Raw genomic sequence first — 21,655 nt, forward strand, 5'->3', positions numbered from 1 at the left:
GCCCCTGCACCCACATCCCACCTCCTCTTTGCCATTTTACTAATACATCTGCTGTACACTTGGTTGGTGAGCTCGGCACAAGATGGATGTTTCTTGTTTTGGCAAACAGCCTTGTTCTTTATATACTAGATACAGGAAGTAGTTCCATAGTTTTTGTCAGTGCCACTGGAAACACAAAATAATTGCTTTCAATTTTTTTTTTCTCCCTGAGCTGAGATTTTGTATGTATTTCTTTAAAAAAAAAAAAAAGAGAATTTTTAGATTGACTTCAGAATGAAGTCAATGTTTGCAACAAAACCATGTAGAAAACAGTTCTATGGTTTTGTTCAGAGATTACTAATGAGTCCAACCTATTTTTGTTTTCAGAAAATGGATACCGCAGGGGTCAAAGTACTGGAGACAGCTGAAGACATCCAGGAGCGCCGGCAGCAGGTGCTGGACCGCTACCGGCGTTTCAAGGAGTTGTCTATTATGCGGCGGCAGAAGCTGGAGGACTCTTACCGCTTTCAGTTTTTCCGACGTGATGCTGATGAGTTAGAAAAGTGGATTCAGGAGAAATTGCAGATTGCCTCTGATGAGAACTACAAGGATCCATCCAACCTACAGGTCTGTTAGCCTGGTTTTAATGTTTCTTTTTGAATTGATGTATGCATAGGTCCTCTGGTTACTGAAGAAGTGAAGCTGGACCGGTTATTAGTGTCAGACTGAGTCCAAAGTCTGCACAGTCCAATTAGGTCAAGTTAGGTCTTTATGCTGGCATGGACCACAGAGCGTACCATTATGTCTAAAAACATTGTGAATCTGAATGGATCCTGATATACAGTACGTGGTATCAGCCGTGACCATGTGGTGCCACAGTCACTACCGTGATATTCAGTGTGTTTTTGAGGCAACTGAGAATGAGAACTATAAACGTAACAGTTCATCATAGCTTTCTTAAATGTTGTAAATTTTCCCAAAATTATGTTGTTCAATTTTTGGATGTGTATAAGTAATATGTGGCTTTTTCTTATTTATTCATGTCCCATTCAGACGGTTTTTCAAAAGGGCCGTTTCAGATAGGTTCCAAACGTCTGGACAAGTGAACACCTCTAATTTGAAACCTATTTATTGTTAGCCTAGCCATTGTTAGTTTTCCAGAATTCATACCTAGGCATATAGATGAGCTTTTGTTAAGTTATTTCTTTGCATTTTGCTACCATCATTTATCTATCACATGCTGTAATTTGGTTTGACAATATTTTAATTTTCCCACATTTTTTTACACAGGGGAAACTGCAAAAACATCAGGCCTTTGAAGCAGAAGTTCAGGCCAATGCTGGGGCCATTATCAAACTGGATGATACTGGAAACCTTATGATCAGTGAGGGCCACTTTGCCTCTGAGACCATTCGAGTAAGACCATTATGCAGTAATATGGATAGGTTCACCTTAATATTCTGTATTTGTGTATGTTAACATACTGTGTCCATACTAGACCAAACAGTTAAATTCTATCACTAAAAAACAAAGAATGTTGAGGGCACATAGAAACACACATAATAAGCTTTTCATTGTTTAGATTTCTGAGTGACATATCAGCTGTTAACTCTTTCTATCTGAATCAGTCCTACACGCCTTACCGGACACAACAGAGACCCATAGTTAAAACTGTTAATATGGCTGAGTATATACAAGTAGGTGTGACATTGCAGTGTGACTCCTGAGTGCTGCAAAAATACTTTCAGAGTCATCTCTTCTTGACCAGCTTTCCCTTCTTGTCATTCTGTTTGAAAATTGACTTTTTATTAAATCTATTGTGTTTCAAGAAAGACCACTCTCAGATGAATGCCTCTTTTGAAAATGTTTTTTTCCCAGGTAATGGTATTGAACAGATTGGTTACTACAATGGATTGGACAGTTTTGATTAAATAAAAGATTGGACAACAGTTTGACAGACAGAAAAAGAAAAAATGTTTAGACCATTACTTGTAAATATGTTATTAATTTCTTTGACCTTCATCTAATCATTTAATTAATTTATTTGTTTGTTTATTTTTGGACAACTTCAAAAAAAAAATGTAGACTCGTCTGGAGGAGCTGCATCGGCTTTGGGATCTCCTGCTGCAAAGGACCAAGGAGAAAGGCATGCGCCTCTTGCAGGCCCAGAAACTGGTCCAGTACCTGCGTGAGTGTGAAGATGCCTTGGACTGGATCAGTGATAAGGTTAGATTCACATTAGCAGTGCTTAAAACCCTGTCTGAGGTTAATGGTACCAGTTCCTTTGGATGAAGAACAAAAAATGCTCGATTTTTCAGGAGAGATACCAGAAGATACCTGTGCTTTATCAGTAACTGGTAGAGACAACTAACGAAAATTACTATGATGAGCAATGGCTGTAAATTAAATTAAAAGATTCCAAGTAGAATGAGAAGTTTACCAGATTGTTACTACGATATTATCCCTGCAGTTTGCAGATACAATATAATGATGCCCATTGCAAAATGTTAGTACTCAAGTGACCTTATTTTAGGAAATTACTTTATTCAAGTTTTGTAAATAAGATAACAGTGATCGTAAGCACACAAAAACAGTGAAAATGGACATTAATGTATTTAGGTGACTGTGGCTCAAGAGGTAGAGCAGTCATCCACTAATCCGAGGGTTGTTTATTCGATTTCCGGCTCCTCCCGTTACATTTCCACATACCCTTGAGCAAGACACTGAACCCCAACGTAGCGTAGGTCAGATGCATAGCAGGTCACTAATCGAAGTGTAATGTGTAATTGTGAGTTCAGATGGGTGAATAAGAAGCTGTGTAAAGTGCTTTGGGTATTTACCATATATTTTGATCTTCCACAACCACCTGTAGGAAGCCATGGCCACCTCTGAGGAGCTGGGCCAAGACCTGGAGCATGTTGAGCTCCTACAGAAGAAGTTTGAGGAGTTCCAGACAGACCTGGCAGCCCATGAGGAACGTGTGAATGAGGTGAACCAGTTGGCTGCTAAGCTAATACAGGAGACCCATCCCGAGGCTGAGCTAATTGTTCGCAAGCAGGATGAGGTCAATTCTGCTTGGCAGCGCTTGAAGGGCTTGGCCCAGCAGAGGCAGGGCAAGCTGTTTGGGGCTGCTGAGGTGCAGCGCTTCAACAGGTAAACGGTGTCAGTGACAAACAACAGATTTTTTTCTGTGTCTGTTGGTCACAATTATGCCTTTGTAAATATACAAGATGTTATTACTTTGACTCATTGATCAACTTGACATACTGGGGTTTTTGACAACAGGGATGTGGATGAAACCATAAGTTGGATCAAGGAGAAGGAGCAGCTAATGGCCTCTGATGACTTCGGTCGAGACCTTGCCAGTGTGCAGGCTCTGCTGCGCAAACACGAGGGTTTGGAAAGAGACCTTGCTGCTCTGGAAGATAAGGCAGGACATATGCTGCTCTACTGAATTTCAACAAATACTGAACACCCAGGAATTTACAAGCCAGATGTGTTAGTTTCCTTTTGTGTTCCTTGTTGCTGTTTCCATTAGGTGAACACACTGGGTGGTGATGCAGAACGCTTGCAGCAGATACATCCCCAGAATGCCTCTCAGATTCACCTGAAGAAGGACGAACTCATCACTAACTGGGAACAGATTCGCACATTAGCTGCTGAGCGCCATGCCCGCCTGAATGACTCATACCGGTAAAGTAGCAGAAACGGGCCAGTGATTAGCAGACAATACACCATCTACTGAGTCACATCACTGCTGTACAATACAATGTAACCAGCTTTCTACCATGTGTATGACATAATTTAACAGTAGTGAAAAATTAAACTAGAATTGATCACAGACCACTGTGCACCACAAGTACTCTGATAATAATTAATCTGATAAGTTATTGGTAGCTGTTATAATATTCCATTGATGATAATAATTCTTCAAGTCAGTAAAAATTCCAAGCTTTGTCCAGTTTGCTGCTTTCCAAGTCATGAAGATATCACTTCAGACTTCTTCTAAATACACTGTCTAAAGTGTACTTAGTTAGATCTGATTTATACATACATTATGTCATAAGAACCATTTTTTAAAAAAATCTTTCCTTCATTTAAAAAATACAAAAACTGTATTTCCGCAGATACAGGGTGTGTGAGGCTGCTTCAGTGTCATTTGACCACAGATGCTTGATCACTTCTGCCTTTTTGTGACAATGTCCTTTAGGCTACAGCGTTTTACTGCTGACTTCAGGGATCTGACTAGCTGGGTGACAGAGATGAAGGCCCTGATTAGTGCTGATGAACTTGCAAATGATGTGGCTGGAGCTGAGGCTCTTCTAGACCGCCACCAGGAGCATAAGGTAAGATCTTTTGTAAAATAAGCCTTCAAGACATAATCTTGTAAGGTACATCAAGTAAGGCCTGGGGCAAAACGGCACAATCAGCAAAAGAAATTAGCACAGGTATGCTCCTAAATGTTTTAATGTGGCATTTATTGATCATTTCTTTATTGATGGATGGATGGATTGATTGCATATTGTCATCGCGTTGACTAGACACCATCTGCAGTTAGCTGGAAACTGCTGAAGCAGCAATTGGAAGTGGCTGGGGCTGTCTTTTTATTTTTACTAGGGCGTAGAATTGGGAATGGACCGGCTTTCTAATATTTGAAAGCATGGTTAAGATATTTCTGTATTACATTTCTTTTCTTGTTGTTACATTATAAGATTGCACTAAATGCTTAATTGCCCTAAAGTTTGACTGTAATTCTTTTAAGATTCTTTGAATACCAAGCATAATTTAAAAACTAGATTACTGTTCATGGCTCAACAGCAGGTTCTCCAAAAGTCTGTGAACACTGGAGTAAATCCTTGAAATAAATTCAGTTCAAAGGTTTATTTTTAAAAAAAAAAATGTTTGTTTTTCGTCAGGGAGAGATTGATGCCCATGAAGATAGTTTTAGAGCCACTGATGAAGCTGGCCAGGCCTTGCTGAACACAGGACACTATGCCTCAGAGGAGGTCAAAGAGAAGGTAGGAGTGTGACAGCATCCACAATGTATTTTTTATTTTTTGTGTAGTGTTATTATACCTCTCTAATCCATCATGCTACCATCTACGATGGTTGAAAATTATGTGATCTGTAGCTTGGAATCCTTGCTGAGGAGAAGGAGTCTCTGCTGGAGTTGTGGGAGGTTCGTCGGCAGCAGTATGAACAGTGCATGGACCTGCAGCTCTTCTACAGAGATACTGAGCAAGTTGACAACTGGATGAGTAAACAAGAGGTAAAGTGACACATAGAGAAGCATTTTATATATTTTTAATATATATATATATTTTTAATATATATATATATATATATATATATATATATATATATATATATATATATATATATATATATATATATATATATATATATATATATATATATATATATATATATATATATATATTTAATATATATATTTAATATATATATATATATATATATATATATATATAGTGATGTCAGAATTTGATTACACATATTTAGCATTTTTGATTTAGATAAACAGAATAGACAAAAATAGAAGACTGTAGCATGAACTCCATGGTGATTAGGTGACCTGAACTATATGTTTAGGTTACCTAATCTGACTCATTCCTCCATTCAGGTGCCAATACATCTCATCAGGTTAAATTACTGACGTTGATGCTCCAAAACAATTTTTAGGAAACCTTCTCTAATTTGCACTCATACAACTGAGTAACATGCTGACAGGGTAGGCTGCAGATGTACACAGACACTAGTCAATCCACTACTACAGAGACACAGTCCTCTTGTTGTTGAGTTGTTGCAAAGTGATACACTGACAACTAGTTTAATTTGTCCCATAATAAAATTAAATCCTTATATTAACCTTACCAACAGGTGTTCTGAGCCAGTGTCATTGTTGTTCTTTTTTTGTGTTTGGGTGTAAAAACAAAGTATCTGATGTGTCCATTTGTAATGTTGTGTTCATTTTATAGGCTTTCCTTTTGAATGAGGATCTTGGTGACTCCCTGGATAGTGTAGAAGCCCTGCTGAAGAAACACGAAGACTTTGAGAAGTCACTTAGTGCTCAGGAAGAGAAGATCACTGTATGTTACTGCACTTTTTTCACTTATGATTAACATCTCTTCTTTAAGACTTTGAGCACTGTTGTTCCTGCTGCATATAATATACATATATTCACATATATATTCAGGCCCTAGATGAGTTTGCCACCAAACTGATCCAGAACAACCACTACGCCAAAGAAGATGTGGCTACCCGCAGAGATGCTGTAAGTACCACTGTCTCCTTCACTTAATGACAAGCAGAAACAATCTCAAAAACCTAAAAAAATAAATAAATAAAAAATTACACAGCAATACGTTCTCTCAAAGTGAAATTAAAATATGCAATTGTTGTTCTTTGTTTAGCTGCTTAGCCGCCGCAATGCCCTGCATGAGCGTGCTCAGTCTCGTCGTGCTGCCTTGGAAGACTCTTTTCATCTGCAGCAATTCTTCAGGGATTCTGATGAGCTCAAAAGCTGGATCAATGAGAAAATGAAGACTGCCACTGACGAAGCTTATAAGGTTGTATGTTATAAGAATTTGAGACAGTGTTTACAGAGGAATTACCTTAGTTTAAAATGTATTTCTACAACCCGTGATTTTTTTGGTCCATCTTCTAATCTCTCTGCTTTGTCTCACATAACAGGACCCTTCCAACCTGCAGGGTAAGGTGCAGAAACACCAGGCTTTTGAAGCTGAGCTTTCTGCTAATCAAAGCCGCATTGATGCTCTGCAGAAGTCTGGACAGGAGCTGCTGGATGGAAAGCATTATGCATCCACTGAAGTGGCTGGCCGCATGGAGGAGGTCAGCTCCCAGTGGAAGAAACTGCTGGAAGCCACTGAGCTCAAAGGTACTGACCGAATTGGTTGCCCACTTTTTCCAACTGAAACTGCTACTGTGTTTGAATGGCCTTTATTTCAATAATAATTACAGCAATACTATAGGATTTATGTAAATGTTATTAGTAAGTATATTTAGTTTTGTGTAGCTTAAGAAAAATGTTATTGGATCATTTAATCCTTTTATGTCAAGATTTAAACAAATATAATAGTAGGGATGTGTGATATGACCGAGCATTCATATCCCAATAAAGTTAATTTCATGTCCCAATTATAATATATATCACGATGGAGCATATTTTCTGTAAATCAATGAAAATAGCAATTGATCAATTGAAGTTGCTCTGTTCTATTCTTACTTGTATTCCAAGCAGAAAAATAATCAAATTGCATATTTTCAATTAACAATTTCACATTTAACCCACAACCCTTAATGGAATAAGCGGTTACACATAATTGATGGATTGATGGAATGTCACATTTATACAGCATAGTTTTGTGGCTTTCTTCCATAGATTATCTCTACTGTATGACATGATTTCTTGCATAGGTTGTAGTGCTGTTAGTCTGATGGGCACAAGTGGGGTGCTGCCATAGCACAGAGGCTGTTGGCTTTACCACTTTGTTTCGCCAAGTGGGGAAAAAGGAATAATCTCGTCATAATTCACTTAAATTTTTGAAAAGCACTTGATGATCTACACATCAGTTGAGCGTATAGTGTGCAACAGAAACAATACAGACACATCACAGTTGCATTTAAAGTTAAGGTGTGTTGATAGACAATGGAAACTCATGCATTCCACCTTTTTAAAGATTCCTGGAAGCCTCTCTGCAGCTAAAGCAGAGTAAAAAATTAATGAAAGGTTATGCTACATTTTTATAGATTAGTATAATCTCTGTAACTTTCCCTAAGTTAGATGTTTCTAAATAAGGTTTATTTGCTTGGCACAAATAAATAAATGCCAACTTTAATTTAGCTTACAGTCACGCACACCTGTCTTTGTCATCTTCACTCTACCCTGTTTCTGTTCGTTTTGCTGCTGCTGCTGCCTTGTGTGAAAGCTTGTACTATCGAAAAGAGTGCAATTTGGAATGCAGCATAGTAAACAATAAAGCATAATATGAAATGATAGATGTTCTATTCTGTCTGTATTTGGGAAATTGTTGAAAAGACCTTCAAGATTTATATTGAAAGTCTATTCTAAAATGGTCTGTACTGAACAGTCAGTCAACTAGTGGGATATTAAAAGGAAAGCATAATAAAGTGCTCATTAGGAAGAGTTGTAATATGATATATGTAGTAATAGTCCAAGGAGTGATTGCAGTGTGGCCCTACAGCACCCCTTACTGATGACAAGAATTTGATTCAGCACTGTCATTTTAGTCTGAGCTGTTTTGTTTGGTAATTAGTTTTTTTGCTGTTTTTATGTAGGCATCAAACTCCGAGAGGCGAACCAGCAACAGCAGTTCAACAGAAACGTAGAGGATATTGAGCTTTGGCTATATGAGGTTGAGGGCCACCTGGCTTCAGACGACTATGGAAAAGACCTTACCAGCGTCCAGAACCTGCAGAAGAAACATGCACTGCTGGAGGCAGATGTGGCTGCTCACCAGGTAGCACTTGATATTTATCATGAAGACCTACTTTTTAATGCACAAGAGTAGAATAGCATATTCATACATTCTTATCTTCTTATGACTTGTAGGATCGTATTGATGGCATAACAATTCAGGCTCGCCAGTTCCAAGAGGCCGGGCACTTTGATGCTGACAACATTCGCAAGAAACAGGAAGCTCTGGTCGTTCGTTATGAAGGTCTCCGGGAGCCCATGGCTGCACGCAAACAGAAACTGTCAGACTCTCTTAGGCTTCAGCAGCTGTTCAGAGATGTGGAGGATGAAGAGACTTGGATTCGTGAAAAAGAGCCAATTGCCTCCTCTACTAACAGAGGTAAAACAAGTAATCAGCATTCAGGCTTCTTTAATATATAGTAATATAAAATATAAGGGCATAGTGGATGATATTTAGTTCCCTTTGAATGGTCAGGTGTAAGCAGTGAATAGTGAAGTTTCTCTTGTGTTTTCATCAGGCAAAGACCTAATTGGTGTCCAGAACTTGCTAAAGAAGCACCAGGCCTTGCAGGCTGAGATAACGGGTCATGAGCCTCGCATTAAGGCGGTCACACAGAAAGGAGAGGCCATGATTGAGGAAGGTATTTATTTAAATATCTTTTGTATCTTGTGTAAGATAAGTGTGATGATTCAAAAAAACAAAAACACTTGACTCATTCATGTTTGCGGTTCCCAGGGCATTTTGCTGGCGAGGATGTGAAAGCTAAGTTGGCTGAATTACATGGACGTTGGGATACACTGAAGGCTAAAGCCTCCCAAAGGAGACAGGATCTGGAGGACTCTTTGCAAGCCCAGCAGTACTTTGCTGATGCCAATGAGGCAGAGTCTTGGATGAGGGAGAAGGAACCCATTGTGGGTAGCACTGACTACGGCAAAGATGAGGACTCTGCTGAGGTACATGAACAGACATGATGTAGGCTAAATGTCCACTGCAAATATGAATATGAGTTCATAAAATCTTATGCTGGTATGTTTCTAGCTATTTTTCAACTGTCATTTTCTTGATACTAGTTAAAAACATAATGGTTATAAATAGGGAGAGACATACAGCCAATTAACAAAGAAAAAAAAAACCACTTGTCAATGTCTGATGTAAATTTTAATTAAACAAATGCTTTGTTAAATAACTGTATTAGTAGCCATTAGTATAAAGTCAAGATCTTTGCTTTGACTTCCTTTTCAAAATTACATGTTTACTACTAAATAATAGCCTAAAATAATGGCTATTATTGCAATGGGTGGTTTAAATGGTAGTTGTGCTCCACATATTAATAAATATTATAAAGGTGTTTCTTTATCAATTCAGACTTTATCAATTAACTAGTTGATTTGTAGCCACCCATACATTTCTGGACATCCCTTACCTAAAAGTCTGTGATAGAACCAACAGAAAACGAATGAAATCAATGGAAAAAGAGATGTTTTCCTAATTCATTGTCAAGATCAGTTTGTCATTTACATATTAAGTTGTTGACACATTCTCTCACTCTATCCTTAATATTACTTTATCTTTTTTGTGACAAATAGAGTTGTACTTAATAGTTTTTCTTCCACAGGCTCTGCTGAAGAAGCATGAAGCTCTGATGTCTGACCTAAGTGCCTATGGCAGCAGCATCCAGGCCCTGAAAGAACAGGCCCAGTCCTGCAGGGTAAGAAGTGATGCTCCTCTACACCTAAACTCTTGGCATGTGTTCTGCTATTTGGGAGGGTTTCAACTGCACAATATATCTATAGATACCAGACCCTTTGGGATTTTCCTTATAATCAAATGTTCTGAGAGAAGACAAATAATTGATAAAAATGCTTTAATTGAACAGCAACAAGTGGCACCCACTGATGATGAGACTGGAAAAGAGCTGGTTCTGGCTTTGTATGACTACCAGGAAAAGAGCCCTCGTGAAGTAACCATGAAGAAAGGGGACATTCTTACCCTGCTCAACAGCACCAACAAGGTACAGATAAATCATAACATGAATTTAAGTTAAAACTAACTTGATTTTAATCAATGCATATTTACTCAATCAATTTGACTTATGCTGTTCTTCAGAGTGGCTTACAAGTGAAGTTCAAAGCAAGCAAGTCAGGCAGAAGACATTGTGAATTTTATGAAGAGATGTTTCAGTTTTGTCAGACACAAGTGCAACATAGGAAAGAAAAGAGATTGATTTTATTTGTCCAATATTAGGAGTGATGTTGCTGAACGTGCACAGTTACTCAGCTCAACCACTGAGTGAATCAAAGTAAACAAATTGTTCATGATAATGAAGAGCATGCTCAGTCAGTATAATGGTTTAAAGGGATTTTGGACAACAGTTGATCTCTGTGGCACAGCAGAATAAGATATATCTTATTAGTTTGGGGCACTAATATGATACTTGTTAGACCCTATAGGGTTAAGTAAAGTATTTTAACATAAAGGTTATTGTTTGTCATATCATGTACAAGTTTATAAATGATTGGAACAGAGAGACAGTTTTTCGGCATTTGGCCTCTGTACGCCATTACAATAAATTTGGAATAAAACAATATGTGAGCAAAGTCACGACTTTCAGCTTGCATTCTAGGGTTTGACAAAAGCATGGCATTAATCATTCAGGAATTAGTTATTTTCATACACAGAATACCCTTATTGGCGTCTCATAAATAATGTAACAAATGGCTTTCAAGCAGTTACATGGCCTGTTTCCATATTACCTCATGACTAATTAAGCAGATAAAGGGCCTGAAAGTGGTTCTGGTATATTGACATTGGTTAGCTGTTTACCGAATCCGAAAGAGTGGTGTCTATGCAAGTAAAGGATGCCATAATTCGGTTATAAACATAAGCAAAATAAACCTACCAGAGAGAGAGCACAAACATTGGGAGTGTCCACTACAATGGTTTGGACTGAGTCCTTAAAAGAAAGGAAAAAACTGACCACCTCAGCAACCGCAAAGTGCCTGGAAGGCAACAAAAGTGGATGACCACAGAATTCTGTCTGTGGTGAATAACAACCCTTTCACAACATCTAGCCAAGTCAAGAGACGGCTTTATGAATGTAAATAGAGAGGCTTTATAGGATGGAAACAACTGAAAATGTTAAACAGAAAGGCCTGATTAGACTTTTCTTTGGAATGATGAATCCAAGATTAATTTGTACCGGACAGATAGGAAGAAAATTATACAGAAGGAAGGGAACAGCTCATGACCTTAACATACCACATTATCTGTCGAACATGGTGGAAGCAGTGTTATGGCATGAACATGTTAAGCTGCCACTAGAACCAGGTCATTGGTGTTTTTATTGTTCACCTGACAGCTCTTAAAAGTAGAAGGGTGAATTCAATTGTATAGTGTTGTATTTTCTCCTCTGATTCAGCCAAATGCTTTGAAACACATTGCAAAAAGACAATGACCCAAAAGATGTAATGTAACTTACCTGAAAGTTTCTCTAAGCACAGAAATGGGATAATCTAAACTGGGAAAGTCAGTAGAACCCAGTAGAACAAGCTTTTTACTTACTGAAGTTGAGACTAAAGGCAGAAAGACCCACAAACCCATTTTCTTACTGCAGCAGCTGCAGTAAAACCCTGCCAAAGCATCCAGATGAATGTTCACAAGTTCCAGACCTTAGGCAGTGATTTACTATGAAAGATTTTCATCCAAGTATTAAAGACACTGCTATGTTAGTAGTTATGGTCTTTTGTTAATTATTTATAAGCCACCAAAAAGTTGGGTGTGCATATGAGAATGGCTGTAATTCCTGAATGCGTAACGCTAAATTTTTGTCTAATTCCTTGAATTAAAGCTTAAAGTCTTGACTGAGTTTATATTTTTATTTTTTATATTAAATTCAATGTAGTTCAATGTTTCCATATTAATGAGCCTGACTACTATATAAGCAGAGAGCAAGTTCCGAGGTCACATAAGTAGTAAATTTTTAGCCCTTGTAGCAGTGTCTACCTGCTCAGTTTGTGATGCTGTTGCTTTATTTTTGGGGAGCTGTGGAATAACTGCAGCGCACTGTATGTTTGAGTGCTGCTTGTTGAAATTTGTGAGAGTGAGTAAAGAGGAGGAAGGACAGAAAAGGAGTATCTGCATTTCTGTGCAGATGCACTTAATGCACAAAATCACCCCAATCATTCAAAACATTTTTGAAAATAGCTGTTTATTAATCTGGTGAAACGTTTGGATTCTTTGTCCTGGTAAGTTACTTCTGTTTTGTATTTTGGTTAAAGTTAAATAAATTTTGATTGGCTATTTACACAAGTTTTATGCTAATTTGAGTTGAGAAATGCATTTCTCTATTATCAGTAATCTGCATTTTCCTTGATAAATACCACATAGACGTGTATTATGACAATGGCAAATTGCAATATTTTCCACAATAATCAAAGAATGACTTTAACAGCAGTCCTTTCGAAGTAACCGGCAAACAAATTTTTGCCAAGTGTCTCATCCGCATCACTTTATATTTCCTTCTTATCCCTGCAGGACTGGTGGAAGGTGGAGGTGAATGATCGCCAGGGTTTTGTTCCTGCTGCTTACGTGAAGAAGTTGGACCCCACCCAGTCTTCCTCCAGGGAAAACCTGCTGGATGAACATGGAAGCATTGCTCTGCGCCAAGACCAGATTGAAAATCAGTAAGAAATCCCCTTAAATTTGCAACACAATGTAGTCTACTCATTTCTCTTCTTATTTCTCTTTTCTTTCCTGATTGGTTTTAACAACTTTTCTTCAGCCTTTTCTTTCCCTTTTCAGTTCTTCCATCAAATCATATTTTCTGCTCAGCTTTTAACATGATTTACCTTGCCTGTGGTCTGTCTCTCTCTCTCTCTCTCTCTGTCTCTCCCTGTGCTGCCCTCTTGCTCTATATAACAAATTAATCTTGTCTTGCTGTGCACACCCCTGCCTTGCCACTGTGCAGGCTTGTCACCAAGGAGGCCTGCAGTGTTTCTGTGCGCATGAAGCAGGTGGAAGAGCTGTGAGTAGGACCCAGTGTCCCTCTGCGTGTTCTTGTGATCATGATACCACTAAATATCATCAGCGGTTTTACATCCCTCCCTTTCCCAAAAAACCCTCATGTTGTGTAAAGATTTGTCTAAATCACCAATGTCTTCTATTCAGCAGATGGATAGAAGTTCATTTGATGCACATCATTCACATCTTTCTCTCACCTCTTTTTAATTTCTATAGACAATATGGAAATTAAAATATACATATTTTACTGTATCTCAAGTCAGTCTGGTCCTTAAACATTTGGCTTTTAATGGTAAACTTTTCCCATTTACTCTATTATTGCAACCGTGAAATAATATTGATTACAAAACACTGTGTAGAAAAATATTTACTAAATAAAAAGTAGGACAAACAAAGGTGAGAGACCCAATTCACAAAGATTTAGATAAACAGAGAGCTTCTCAGTTTTGTACAACATTTAAATATAATTTAAATAGATACATTAAACTTGTCCAGCTGGTGATTTAGGTAACCAGGTGTTTCACCTCAAGTGGGGAAATTATCTTCTTCTTGTTCATTTAGCACAATATTACAATTATAATTTTCCCCTTAAAGGGCTTTACAATTTATATTGACATACATCCCCTGTCCATATACCACCGAATTACATTAAAAAAGTCAACATTCTTTGTCCCAAACATTATGGAAGATGTATGTTGAAAAAAATGTATCTAAGATGATAATCAGGAAACCTCTAGGTGTCTCCAACAAAAAGGACTAGGGCTGCATGACTTCTTCCCTTCCTGCTCCTGTTCTTCTTCCTCTTTTACTAGTACTACTACTAATACAGCTATTACAGATGCTTACACCCACAAATCCTCTTGTGATTATCTTGTTTATGCTGTATTTATTTTTCCACCTTCACTGATATAAAACAGACCTATAGCAAAATCTTGTATCAGGGAACCTGGATCCAGCACATATTGACTAATCAATCGACTTATTGCTGTAGGGTCTTAGGACTCATTTTGCAACTGTAATTTTGAGAATAGTCAGCTTTTAGCAGACAAATGATCCAGAGCCAACCTCTTTGTCTCACTTCTCATATACAAGCTTCCAACATACAGCATGTCTTTGTTTTCTAACCAGACTTTGCAGTGGTTCCGTAATGTAATGCTTTTTTTCTGTCTCCTTTTCAAGGTATGGCACTCTGTTGGAGCTGGGAGAGAAACGCAAGGACATGCTAGAGAAGAGCTGTAAGAAGTTCATGTTGTTCCGTGAGGCCAATGAGCTCCAGCAATGGATCAATGAGAAGGAAAGCGCCCTCACTAATGAAGAGGTTGGCTCTGACCTGGAGCAGGTTGAAGTCCTGCAGAAGAAGTTTGATGACTTTCAGAAGGTAACATTCTGTCTCTCCTATATATTGCCAAAGTCTTGACATCATATCTGCTCTGGTCTCTTTTTTTTTTTTTTTTTTAATAATGTGAGGTTTACTGTCAGTATTCTAAGTCTGAGGGGTCAAATATATTAGTTTAGCTCCTTAAATTTAGTTTAAACCTAGCAACTCTAATCCAACTTGATCCAGGGTATAAATTGCAGTATAGTCAGCTGCCATTGCATTTGGCCATGTGGCCCCATCACATGTAACGAAGCTCTGAAATGCATCATATCTTTTCTGATTCTACAGATCTGGTAACTGATTTTCTTACCAACAACAGCATCTTAGAGTTGCAGTTACAGTCTAAATGACCACTAATTCATTCATTTGTTCATGTTCATTCACTACAAATAGTAGGTGTGCATTTCAGTGATATATTTAGGAGAACTTTAGATTTCATGGTGGTTCTACGGGATGGATATTGAGAGCCACCGTTGTCCTTTTTTTCCTTTGACCTTATTTTTGATGCCTTTAATCCTAATATATAACTTTATTCTAATTTCTAATAATAAAATCATGTAGGGTCTAGTGTTACCTCATGTTAAGTTTTCAAGTAGCTATGCCTCACAGACAGTGTACAATCTTATGTTTGATGCAGGACCTGAAGGCCAATGAGTCTCGTCTGAGGGACATCAACAAAGTGGCATCTGAGCTGGAATCTGAAGGCCTCATGGCTGAGGAGGCCCCCATGGTTCAAGCTCAGGTAATTTCTCCTTCTCTAAAGCAGTTGTGTGAACCTTCTGCCACTGTAAATTAATGAGATTCTGCTTTGTATTTGTAGCAACAAGAACTGCTTGGCGCTGCTATTGGCAAGGTTGTAATTATTTCTGTAATTTATGTCCATTTTTCTTATTGATATTTGCATTACAAAAATTTTAAATTTCACGACAGAGAAATGTCTTCAATGGTATAAAACTTATTTTATTTCTATTTTTCCCAGGATGAAGCTGATTCCAAGACTGCGTCTCCATGGAAGGTAGGCTTCTTTGATATTGATTTATCTTTCTTTAGAAAATAAATCACATTAATTTTTTTCCCATTTTAGGTGCAATAATAATATAAAATATGCCCTTAAGCAAGAATTGACAGTTATTCTTCATCTACTTCCGTGACTATGCGTGACTGTTCATTGCTAGGTTGATGTTTGATACTGGTATATCATCGTAGCTTTTTTTTTTTTTTTTTTTTTTTTTTCGTTACAACATTTGAATTTTGAATTATGAAGTCTCCGGGATTTACAACATCTTGTTTTAATTCATCATGATTTAGTATTTGCGGCTGGTTGGTTGATTGCAGCCACTGTTGCCAACCTTGCTGTGCTGATGGTATGTCAAGACTTTGTTGGTCATGGGAGGAGAACAAAAAACATTGGGAGTTTTCAAAAGCTCTTGACTGGTTGGGTCTTTATCTTTTTTTTTTTTTTTTTTTTTTTTTTTTTTTTTTTCCTCCTCCCCTCTCCCCTTTCTTTGTGCTACGTTTTTCTTCACTGTAGAATATACGGTTGGCTGTTCAAACAACGGCTAACTTTAATACAATCAAGGTAAGAATAACTAGTTCGCCGTGACATATTAAATCATTCCCCTCTGTTGCATGCATGTCTGTTGCATTGTGATCCCAAAACTAACCCCATCATTATAGTTTCTTTTTTAGTGTCAAATTATGTTTTTCTGCCTGCGTTAGCAGTGTTCCATATAGTTCAGTTCTGTTCTTTTCCCAATGACCTATGCCTGTCTTGTAACAGTCCATCTCACTGTTTAGAGTAGTATGAATAACTCACATACTGCATGTGTTTTGTCTCTAGTATTTTTCGTACCATGCTGACTTTTAGCTATTATTTTCTTTGTTTTATTTATTTATTTATTTTTAAAATCAAACTGTGTATTGTTGTTACTGTTCACTCCTGTGCATCTTGCTCTCATCATTCACCTACCCTCGTTTGTCCATCACATCTGGGCATGTATTTGCATCATTATCTTTAACTTAATACAGTATTAAACACATTGACAATACATTAACTAAAATAAATAAAACAATTTTAAAGAAAGAATATTGTATTAAAATGTAGGGTGTGTGAGATTTGTTTAACATAAAATTGAAAAGTGTATGTTTTAATTTTGTGTATGTATGTATGTAACAGGAGTGTACTTGTTTCTGTTGTATACTATTTCTCACTTAGCCAAAAACTTGATCTCATAGCAAATACACTAGCTTTGCACAACTTACTTAATCTCTTTCCAGGTGCATATAAAGTGTATTGCAAAACCTATTTTAGCAGCAAAACCAAAAGAATCAAGCTCCAGTAAGACACAGTATACTAAATTGAGAACTGCTTAGTGTTAAACAGCTTTTTTTTTTTTTTTGGTAGGAACTAAATAATCGCTGGCGGTCACTGCAACAACTGGCTGAAGACAGGAGCAACATGCTGGGCAGCGCCCATGAGGTGCAGCGATTCCACAGGTGTGAACCAAAGACAGCAGGAAAACACATGCAGTGCCTGTGATCTTATCTATTGACTTTTAAGAGCTGCAGAGTCTGTTTAAACCTCACTATCATCTCTGACACTTATCGCACTATAGCCAAACAGTTCAAATTAGGGCAGGAACACTAAAACATGGGTATGGAATATACTTTTCCTTTGTTCTGAAAACAACACACGGGGCTAGGGCAGAATCTGATGGTAATGTTTCTTACACCAGTGAGACAGTGAAATATGATCTGAAATTGTTGGTGGGTATGTTTGTTTAAATGGTACATTAGATGGCAAAGCACACTATAGTATTTACTAATATTCAGACAGCACTGTACAACTCAGCCAAGTTATTCCGGTGGCAAATGTCTTATTTCGATCATGACTATCTTGACAACTGCTGAAATATAGTGGTATTAAACCCCTAGGAATGTGGATTGGATAGGCTGTTGACCTACAGGGTACTGGTGGAAATTGGACTGCTCTTGGTCGAAGACGAAGGAGAGCAGGAAGGTGTGTTCGTAGGCAGAGAGAGAAGAGGAAAGCTATGTAGGACTAACAGTAGGGACTTTGAATGTTGGGACTATGACAGGGAAGGCTAGAGAGTTGATTAATATGATGAAGAGAAGGAAGCTGGATATACTGTGTGTCCAGGAGACCAGGTGGAAAGGTAGCAAGACTAGAAGCTTAGGAGCAGGGTTCAAGTTGTTCTACCATGGGTCAGATAGGAAGAGAAATGGTGTAGGAGTTATCCTGAAAGAGGAGTTTGTGAGGAATGTTCTAGAGGGGAATTGAGTATCAGACAGGTTGATGAGTCTGAAGATGGAAATTGAAGGGGTGATGTTCAATGTTGTGAGTGGTTATGCCCCAATGGTGGGATGTGAGTTAGAAGAGAAGGAGAAATTCTGGAGGGAGTTGGATGAAGTGATGAAGAGCATCCCCAGAGGTGAGAGAGTCAATGGACATGTAGGTGACGGGAACAGAGGTGATGAGAATGTGATGGACAGGTTAGGTCTTCAGGACATGAACGCAAAAGGACAGATGGTGGTAGACTTTGCAAAGGGGATGGAAATGGCTGTAGTGAACACTTTCTTCTAGAAGAGGCAGGAACATAGGGTGACATATAAGAGCGGAGGTAGAAGCACTCAGGTGTCTATGTCTCAGGTGTTCATGTCTAGAAAAGACTACAAGAGATGCAGTATTTGCTTTGAGGATGCTGATGGAGAAGTACAGAGAAGTTCATAGGGTGTTGCATTGTGTCTTTGTAGATTTAGAGAAAGCGTATGACAGAGTGCTGAGACAGGAGCTGTGGTATTGTATGAGGACGTCTGGAGTGGCAGAGAAGTATGTTAGACTGGTGCAGGACATGTATGAGAGATGTAAGACTGTGGTGAGGTGAGCTGTAGGTGTGACAGAGGAGTTCAAGGTGGAGGTTGGTCTGCATCAAGGATCAGCTCTGAGCCCCTTCTTGTTTGCTCTGGTGATGGACAGGCTGACAGTTGACAGGAATCTCCATGTATTATGATGTTTGCAGATGACATTGTGATTTGTACTGATAGCAGGAAGCAGGTGGAGGAAAATCTAGAGAGGTGGAGGTCTGCTCTGGAAAACAGAGGAATGAAGCTTAGCCGCAGTAAGACAGAATACATGTGTGTGAATGAGAGGGACACAGGGGGAACGGTGAGATTACAGGGAGCAGAGGTGAAGAAGGTGCAGGACTTTAAGTACTTAGGGTCAACGGTTCAGAGCAACGGAGAGTGTGGAAAAGAGGTGAAGAGGCGAGTGCAGGCAGGTTGGAACGGGTGGAGAAAAGTGTCAGGTGTGTTGTGTGATAGAAGAGTATCAGCAAGAATGAAAGGAAAGGTGTACAAGACGGTGGTGAGACCAGCGATGTTGTTTGGCTTAGAGACAGTGGCACTGAAGAAAAGACAGGAGGCAGAGCTTAAGATGTTGAGGTTCTCTTTGGGGGTGACGAGGATGGACAGGATCAGGAATGAGGACAGAGGGACAGCTCATTTCAGATGTTTTGGAGATAAAGTCAGAGAGGCCAGATTGAGGTGGTTTGTACATGTTCAGAGGAGAAACTCTGAATATATCGGTAGAAGGATGCTGAGGTTGGAGCTGCCAGGCAGGAGGTCTAGAGGAAGAGCAAAGAGGAGATTTATGGATGTAGTGAGGGAGGACATGAAGTTAGTTGGTGTGAGAGAAGAGGATACAGAGGAGTTAGATGGAGGCACATGATTCGCTGTGGCGACTCCTGAAAGGGAACAGCTGAAAGGAAAAGAAGAATGTTGATTGGATGCACATAATTGGACAACATTGCACCATGCTAACTGATATCACAGTATGTTGCAGAAAAGAATGCAATCTTTTTACTTTCATATGTTTGATTATGCACAGCTTCTCCTTACAATATTTGACCAAATTTACTGTTTTTCTTCCACAGAGATGCTGATGAAACCAAAGAATGGATTGAGGAGAAGAACCAGGCACTCAACACTGACAACTATGGTCATGACCTAGCCAGTGTTCAGGCTCTGCAGCGCAAACACGAAGGCTTTGAAAGAGACCTAGCAGCCCTGGGTGATAAGGTCAGTCCTATAGTTCAGCTTATTGTAAACATTTAAGACTTTCTTCTGAGATACTCATTTTCTGCCCCCCCCTGTTCAGGTGAACTCTCTTGGTGAAACAGCAGAGCGTTTGATTCAGTCTCACCCAGAGGCAGTGGATGACATACAGGAGAAATGCACTGAGCTGAACACTGCATGGAGCAGTCTAGTGGGGCGTGCCGACCAGCGCAAAAACAAGCTTGGCAACTCCCATGACCTGCAGCGCTTCCTTTCTGATTTTAGGTAAGGAGAATACAGCCAGGGGTCAAATTTTTTGTCTGTGTAGAATTGATAGTAAGTTTAAGAGACCTCTGAAGTTCCACACAATTTTGTTTGGCTGTAACTCTTAATATGCACACAGAGATCTAATGTCCTGGATTAATGGCATCCGCGGGTTGGTATCCTCAGAGGAGCTGGCTAAAGATGTGACTGGAGCTGAGGCTCTTCTAGAAAGACACCAGGTGCTAAATTCTTCTCTAGTGTTTCTGTACAAAATGCAAATTTCAGCACAGGTTTACTAATTCTGCATTTTCCTTTTTGCATCTTTCCAGGAACACCGCACAGAGATTGATGCTCGTGCTGGTACTTTCCAGGCCTTTGAACAGTTTGGTCACCAGCTGCTGGCACGAGGCCACTATGCCAGTCCTGAGATTCAGCAGAAACTAGAGGCTCTAGACCGTGAGCGTGCTGACCTGGAAAAGGCCTGGGTGCAACGTCGCATGATGTTGGACCAGTGCCTTGAACTCCAGGTAATGAAGTATTGAGCCATGACATGAGCCATTTGTCATCACTGACTTTGTCTGGCTTTGTCTTTGACTCTCAACTGACTGGCTCTTTACTTTGTTCCTCACTAGCTCTTCAACAGGGACTGCGAACAGGCTGAGAACTGGATGGCGGCTCGTGAAGCTTTCCTAGCCAGTGACGACAAAGGGGACTCTTTGGACAGTGTTGAGGCCCTCATCAAGAAACATGAAGACTTTGACAAAGCCATTAATGTTCAGGTAAGTACGTGTTTCACCACTGAGTAAATGCTTGTTATACCCATATTTGGTTCTCGAAATCATGTAAATGTTGCCCTGCTATACAGGAGGAAAAGATTGCTGCTCTGAAGTCCTTTGCTGATCAGCTGATTGGTGCTGACCATTATGCCAAACCTGAGATCTTTAACCGCCGTGGTGAAGTCCTTGACAGGTAGAAACAAAAAATGCACCAATCCAAACCATAACTTAAACACTAATTTCCAACATGGTTCCAAATAGGGATGTCCCGATACCAATGACAGGATCAGATCCAATAGCCCTTGTTGACCCTTACTATATTTTATCTCCATATTCCTCCGTTTGACTCTATAGTCCAATGGCCAATAATAGGCGGATCGTGTCCCAGAAGACAGCGAAATAAAAACAGTAGTAGTGTTTTAGCTCAGTTTTTAAATATGATATTTTATGTTTGATAGGTGGCTCAGGCTGAAGTCTCAGATGATTGAAAAGCGTTCTAAGTTGGGTGAATCGCAGACCTTGCAGCAGTTCAGCCGTGATGTGGACGAAATAGAGGCTTGGATCAGCGAAAAGCTACAGACCGCAACTGATGAGTCTTACAAGGATCCTACCAACATCCAGGTACACCACTGGCTTCTTCTACAACAGTTCAAAACAATAGAATTAGTCTGCATGTAGAGGTAACTCCA

The 21,655-nt window shown here is 39.1% G+C and overlaps 1 protein-coding gene across 10 annotated transcripts in view; it reads left to right on the top strand.

The window, feature by feature from the left end:
- sptan1 (spectrin alpha, non-erythrocytic 1) overlaps positions 1–21,655 on the top strand; it is a 41,724-nt gene that overhangs the window by 6,786 nt on the left and 13,283 nt on the right. For 6 of the 10 annotated variants that reach the window (XM_067484418.1, XM_067484422.1, XM_067484421.1 and 3 more), the window contains 34 exons: positions 367–606; positions 1,270–1,395; positions 2,065–2,205; positions 2,852–3,132; positions 3,265–3,409; positions 3,518–3,672; positions 4,190–4,325; positions 4,896–4,997; positions 5,111–5,248; positions 5,976–6,086; positions 6,194–6,271; positions 6,411–6,566; positions 6,691–6,895; positions 8,317–8,498; positions 8,591–8,834; positions 8,974–9,096; positions 9,192–9,409; positions 10,072–10,164; positions 10,333–10,467; positions 12,990–13,138; positions 13,423–13,479; positions 14,655–14,853; positions 15,491–15,595; positions 15,674–15,706; positions 15,833–15,868; positions 16,385–16,432; positions 17,258–17,349; positions 19,806–19,950; positions 20,030–20,211; positions 20,330–20,429; positions 20,520–20,717; positions 20,823–20,969; positions 21,056–21,159; positions 21,425–21,587. In XM_067484418.1, coding sequence (XP_067340519.1) covers positions 370–606; positions 1,270–1,395; positions 2,065–2,205; positions 2,852–3,132; positions 3,265–3,409; positions 3,518–3,672; positions 4,190–4,325; positions 4,896–4,997; positions 5,111–5,248; positions 5,976–6,086; positions 6,194–6,271; positions 6,411–6,566; positions 6,691–6,895; positions 8,317–8,498; positions 8,591–8,834; positions 8,974–9,096; positions 9,192–9,409; positions 10,072–10,164; positions 10,333–10,467; positions 12,990–13,138; positions 13,423–13,479; positions 14,655–14,853; positions 15,491–15,595; positions 15,674–15,706; positions 15,833–15,868; positions 16,385–16,432; positions 17,258–17,349; positions 19,806–19,950; positions 20,030–20,211; positions 20,330–20,429; positions 20,520–20,717; positions 20,823–20,969; positions 21,056–21,159; positions 21,425–21,587 — 4,764 coding nt within the window. In that variant the 5' untranslated portion in view covers positions 367–369. Of the gene's footprint in view, positions 1–366; positions 607–1,269; positions 1,396–2,064; positions 2,206–2,851; positions 3,133–3,264; positions 3,410–3,517; positions 3,673–4,189; positions 4,326–4,895; positions 4,998–5,110; positions 5,249–5,975; positions 6,087–6,193; positions 6,272–6,410; positions 6,567–6,690; positions 6,896–8,316; positions 8,499–8,590; positions 8,835–8,973; positions 9,097–9,191; positions 9,410–10,071; positions 10,165–10,332; positions 10,468–12,989; positions 13,139–13,422; positions 13,480–14,654; positions 14,854–15,490; positions 15,596–15,673; positions 15,707–15,832; positions 15,869–16,384; positions 16,433–17,257; positions 17,350–19,805; positions 19,951–20,029; positions 20,212–20,329; positions 20,430–20,519; positions 20,718–20,822; positions 20,970–21,055; positions 21,160–21,424; positions 21,588–21,655 lie in introns of those variants that run through there. The other 4 variants (XM_067484416.1, XM_067484423.1, XM_067484424.1 and 1 more) reach the window with 2 other exon arrangements.

This window comes from Channa argus, chromosome 18, assembly GCF_033026475.1.
Source record: "Channa argus isolate prfri chromosome 18, Channa argus male v1.0, whole genome shotgun sequence".
Taxonomy (NCBI): domain Eukaryota; kingdom Metazoa; phylum Chordata; class Actinopteri; order Anabantiformes; family Channidae; genus Channa; species Channa argus.